We start from the raw sequence: 6,000 nt of genomic DNA, 5'->3' as shown, positions 1-6,000 counted from the left end.
TTTCACATTTACTTGGGCTTCCACCTCCATAAAAATAACTGGGCATTCAACTTACCGACTGTTTAGATTCCCTTTACACACACACAATTTTGCTCCTCTACTTCGAAAGATCTGCCAGGATCTACAATCCTAGGATAGAGCTACTTTCACATGGATTGGCCGAACAAACATTATTAAGATGACTGTATTGCCCCCACATACTTTTCATCCTGGAGATGGTGCCTGTGTCCCGATCTAGATGCTTTTTTTACTGAGCTCCACAGCCTCTTCACCTCGTTTGTTTGGAAACGTAAGCGACCACGTCTAGCCATGGCTTTGTTGCAACGACCCAAAGGACTGGGAGGCCTTGGCATCCCCAATATTTTACAATATTATAGAGCTATTGCTCTGCAGCGCATTCTTAACTGGAGATTTCACATCTCCTCTAAATTATGGGTACCCCTTGGGAAGACTTTGGCAGGCCGTAATCTCTCCTACCCACCGCGGGTCCCTTCGAGCGATAGGGGTTTATCAGATTGGATATCCCCACTAAGCCCATATGTCCTCAAAGTTTAGGACAGGCTAAATAGGTCCCTAGCCCCTCCCAACATCACCACTAGCGCCTGTTGGTGGCTTTCCGTGGCTTCCTCCTGGGGAGAAGTTGTCCTTTTTTGGTCCCTGGATAACTGACGGGGATATTGGCCTGTCCCGCTTCATGGAGGGTCACAGCTTAATTTCACTGGCCACCCACAGGGAGCACTATGGTTTCCCCTTTGACTTTTGGAGAGATCTTCAACTCACTGATTTTGTCTCCTCACAGCGCCACTTATCGCCAATTAGGCCTACCCCTTACAGAGTTTGAACGCATATGGGCAGCCAAAGAACCTCTGCCGCATATGATCTCAGCTCTTTATAAATTACTTGATTCAGCTCCCCCTTACCCTAAGCCATTCTTCATTAGGGAATGGGAGTGGGATCTCGGGTGTGAGGGGAATGTCCACTTAGATCGAAAATCTAGGACAGGGATGGGCTCGTACTAGTAATAGTTATACTCATGGTGTAATCTATGTATTATGGCTCTACCGATATCAGTATATGTCCTTGAGGTGCATTTTGCCTTCCCTTTCCCCTTTTGTCTGTATGCGGTTTTGTGCGGTTTAAAATGTAAAATAAAATAAAGATTATATAAAAAAAAAAAAAAAAAAAAATGAATAAAAAGAATGTAACCCAACAAGGGTTAACAAATTAAACAAAATCTACAGCAAAGGTGCAGAGTATTAAGCCTGGAGTTAGTCTTAAAGAAAAAAAAAAAAAAGAAAGAAAAAAGGGACTTGGAGAATACATCTAACAAAGCTCTTTAAAAGAAAACAAACCCAAAACTTCATTAATTTACCTTATTGCATTTATTTCTATATAATATATAATATTCATTTGTTTTAAACTTAACAATTTGCAACTTCATAAACATCCAGCTCGATATTCAGATTAATAAAACAGTGATAAAGCAAAGACATTTTACTGCCTCAAAACCCTCAAATTTGCTTAAGTCTGAATTTTATTTTTAATAAATGCAAATGTTTTTTATTTTATTTTATTTTTTTGGGGGGGAGGGGGGATTTTAATTTTTTTTTTAAACTTTCTAAATGTTTTTTTTTTTTTTTTTTTTAAATAGAAGTTGAATGAAAACTATTGAAGAAAAAAAACGGAAAAAAAAAACCATCAAAAGTGCAAACAATCGCATTTAGTATATACAACGTCCTGCAAAGTGGCTGAGGGATCTCTGGATGATGGCTCAAGTGCCAGGTTGCACAAGTGTCACTTGAGCTGCGGTGATAGACCATTTGTGATAAATGGTGGATGTATTTCGGAGTATGAAACATCCAAAAATGACTAATAAATACTTTGGGTTGAATAAAAAAAATTTAACTTGGGAAATAAAATATTTTTTTTCCTATTTACTAGTAATTTCAGATTGGGCAGTTTATGACCATAACTGATCTACTCAATGCAAAAACAATCCCTCTTGAATCTAGTAAACACCCAATGTGGGAAGCTATTTTGTGAGCTGAACCAACATGCAGACAATCGATTTCCTAGGAGGAAAATTTTGAAAACTGTAGAATTTAGTTTCAACCAACGTTGGTGACCATTTTGTGAAAGCCACCAAATGCTTGGCCAACAGTAGACATCAAGAAGCTCTAGTAGACCTAGTGGACTGCATTTCAATAAAAAGTCTTCAGCTTTAGAAGGCAGGAAAGATGGACGTATTGAGCTCACAAGATAGCACAATCTTTTAAGGGTTAACCCAAACTGGAGAATTACAGTTCACCCAATGTTAGTGACCATTTTGTGAAAGCCACCAATGCTTGCCAACAGCAGATATCCAATAAAAATTTAAATTTAGGAAATAAAAAAAAAAACTTATTTTTTTCCTACTTATTCAAAATAGTCTTTTGAGATTGGGTATTTTATGGTCATAGCTGATCTACTAAAAGCAAAAACAATCCCTCTTGAATTTAGCAAACACCCAACGTGGGAAGTTATTTTGTGAGCTGAACCAACATCTGGACAAAATTGGTTTCCAGGAGGAAAATTTTAAGAGAACACACGGTAGAATTATGGTTCGCCCAACGTTGGTGACAATTTTGTGAAAGCCACCAAATACTTGGCCAACAGCAGACGTCCAATAAAAATGTATTTAAAGGAAATAAAAAGGTTATTTTTTTCTCTTTACTCATACTAGTCTTTTCAGATTGGGTATTTTATGGCCATAGCCGATTTACGCAAAGCAAAAACAATCCCTCTTGAATTCAGTGAACACCCCAATGGGGGAAGCCATTTTGTGAGCTGAACCAACACCCAGACAATCTGTTTGCGAAGAGGAAAATGTTGTTCTCTTAAACTGTAGAATTATGGTTCACCCAATGTTGTTGACAATTTTGTGAAAGCCACCAAATACTTGGCCAACTGCAGACATCCAATAAAAATGTAATTTAGAAAATAAAATTGTTTTTTTTTCTATTTACTCATACATTTTTTTGCTCAGATTGGGTATTTTATGGCCATAGCTGATCTACTCAAAAGCAAAAACCATCCCTCTCGAATTTAGCAAACACCTAATGAAGGAACCTATTTTGCGAGCTGAACCAATATCTGGACAAATCGGTTTCCTAGGAGAAAAACCTTGAGAACAAACTGTAGAATAATGGTTCACCCAACCTTGGTGACAATTTTCTAGAAGCCACCAAATGCTTGGCCAACAGTAGACTTTAGGAAGCTCTAGTAGACTCCATTGCAACAAAAGGTCTTCGGCTTTAGAAGGCCGGGAAGATGGACATTTTGGCTCACAAGATAGCGCAATCTTTTTGAAGGTTAACCGTGGACCAAAATTAGGACTGAAAAAGAGGTCAACAATGGAAGAAATGTGGGCTCGATTTCACCATGAAACACACGAGCAACAAATAGAGAATTTGAACTTTTTATGAGCCAAAGAATCGGCACACGACTTAATTATTTTTAAGACTCAACAAAGTTTGGGTGGCTAGAAAAAAAAAAATAGCTGGTGTAGATCTGCAGGACCATCTATTAGGAAGATTAAGAGACACGCAGAAAGGATGGAGGAGGAAAAATTAGCTGGCTTAAGATGGCTGCTTTTCTCTAGAAAGAAAAAAACAAAACAAACATTTTACTTACAAAAATAATCCTCTCTCCAACCCTCAACCTTCCATGTTTTTTTAAATTTTTTTTTTAATTTTTTCTAAATTTCACAAGTCCTTTCTTTCCTCTTGGTGCCAAACAGTCTCAGCTGCTGGTAATAGAAGAAACTTCTAGATTGAAGGGTTCATAGGATGCTGAGATCACGGGTTTCTGACGTTGGGGCACCGTCTTTTTTTATTTTATTTTTTTTCACATGAAAGTCGGTAAATCCAAAGTGCAAATTTGCCAGAGTGCCCGCTCTCTAGGAGAAAGAAACAAGACTGAAGAGGAAAAGCAATTTGTTTTTTTTCTTCGACTATAGTCCTAGAACTGTAATAAAAAGCTGAAAAAATGTCTATTAAGTAGAGCATTGCCCTCCACTCTCAGGGGGAGAAAAGAGGGAGATGGGGAAGCTCCACGCAAAAGGAAAAAGTGGGATTTGTTGGAAGAAGGGGAGTAAGTAGGTTGCTCATGATGGGATGCACTGTACTCGATCTGGACCTTCTTCGTCATCGTCAGAGCTGTCGGAGGTGCTGGGGGAGTCATCAGATTCGTTTTCACCTGTGGCTTGGTCTCTTCTCCTCTGCAGGGAAAAAAAAAAAAAAGTAAGATTTTTTAGTATATAAAAATATATCTATCTATCCATCATGAGTGAGTAGACAAAACCCAGAGGATAAATAATGGTGGGAAACATCCATCTATGCAAAAATTTGTGTTAGGCTAGATAACACCCGAACACTACCATTAGTGCCATAAACACATCACATGTAGAGCGCGAGGCGTCCACGTAACTTTGCTCCTCTCTGCTGCTTGATAATTCACCAGTCGTTTTCAAACTACCAAAACAAGTTTGAGATTGACTGGTGTCTGTAGGGCTCACTCACACGGGTGTCAAAAATAAATGGTCCCATGGTCTTCTACATTGCAGCATACACAAATATACTCTGTACATAGCAGTATAGATGGTCCACCTCCACCCAATAAACCTATCATTCTGAGAAAGCTAAAAAACAGCTCAACAGGATGCCCTCTCTCTGCGCCAATGCAGCAGGAGCCACCAGCAGTTGGCTGACCTTGCCATGGAGAAAAATGGTGTTCAATAAAAACACAAGACAGAAAACGACATGGACTTTCACTGTATTGTTCATTTAAACACAAGAGATTCCATCTTGCTTGCAAGGTTTCCGTGTCCTTCATATAACACATACTAAGATTTCCTAGAATGTTCTCTCTCCCTCCCACTCCTTACTCAAGGTTTTAGTTTCGCAACTATTAGGCATAGCTGATGACATATGAAATTTGACATTCTATTTGCTAGTAACATCTCACACCACTCCATTTCTTTTCTTCTATATAAAATAGAATGTAATACATTTTTTTTTAGAATGGATATTTTAAACACAGACTGTGTCCTGTTAATCTGTTTTTACTGCATATGCAGAATCATTTTTTTTATTTTCAGTGTCTCAATCAGGAAAATTTATAAAAAAAAGTGATATTCAATACAGGGCACCCCCCCCTTCCTACCCAGGCCAATTTTCAGCGCTGTCACACTTTGAATGATAATTGCGCTGTCATGCAACACTGTACCCAAACTAAATTTTTATCATCCCCCCCCCCCCCCCAAATGGAACTTCGTTTTGGAGGTATTTGATCACCACTGAGGTTTTTATTTTTTGCACTACAAATAAAAAAAGACCAAATATTGAAAAAAAAAAAAAGTTTGTTTCCGTTACAAAACTTTGTAAATACTTTGTAAAGGTAGCTGAATGGCCAGCCACTTCTCTGCACTGCAAGCAGGATCAGGCACTATGGACTGGAACTTCCAAAAGAAAAAAAAACAAACAAAAAAAAAAAACAGGAGCACCAGGAGTCCAAAGAACCTTTATTAAGAGTTCTACCAAACTTCACAAAGGGTAGACAATGCAAATCAGGGGCGCAAAACGCCCCCCTTTATTAGGACTTGCCCTATTTGTGGTGGTTGAAATGGACTCTAGGTTGTTGTTCGAAGAACGCCAAACCGTAGCAGGCACATTCCCCAGCAATCGGCTGGGACTCAAACCCAGATATGTGGTGCTCCTAATTTTCCATTAAAAAGACAGAAGCTCATACTGACCACACAAAGGGGTGTTTTACTAATCTGGTAAGAGCCCAAACTCCTCTACCCCAGTGGTCATCAACCCTGTCCTCAGGGCCCACTAACAGGCCAAGTTTTATGTATTACATTGGGGAGATGCAGACTAGAATACGGCAATCACTGAGCAGCAAATGATATCACCTGTGATGTATTTCAGTTATCTTGCAAACCTGGCCTGTTAATGGGCC

The 6,000-nt window shown here is 38.9% G+C and overlaps 1 protein-coding gene across 1 annotated transcript in view; it reads right to left on the bottom strand.

Moving 5' to 3' along the window:
- Window positions 1–1,363: 1,363 nt before the first annotated feature.
- DCAF8 (DDB1 and CUL4 associated factor 8) overlaps window positions 1,364–6,000 on the bottom strand; it is a 67,109-nt gene continuing 62,472 nt past the window's right edge. The window contains exon 13 of the mRNA XM_073609545.1: window positions 1,364–4,258. Within this exon, the coding sequence (XP_073465646.1) occupies window positions 4,145–4,258 (114 nt within the window). The 3' untranslated portion in view covers window positions 1,364–4,144. The remainder of the gene's footprint in view (window positions 4,259–6,000) is intronic.

The sequence above is a fragment of the Aquarana catesbeiana genome, linkage group LG13 (assembly GCF_042186555.1).
Source record: "Aquarana catesbeiana isolate 2022-GZ linkage group LG13, ASM4218655v1, whole genome shotgun sequence".
NCBI classification, from domain to species: Eukaryota; Metazoa; Chordata; class Amphibia; order Anura; family Ranidae; genus Aquarana; species Aquarana catesbeiana.
The sequence above is the reverse complement of the archived record's forward strand: the minus strand, read 5'-3'. Positions and strand labels throughout refer to the sequence as shown.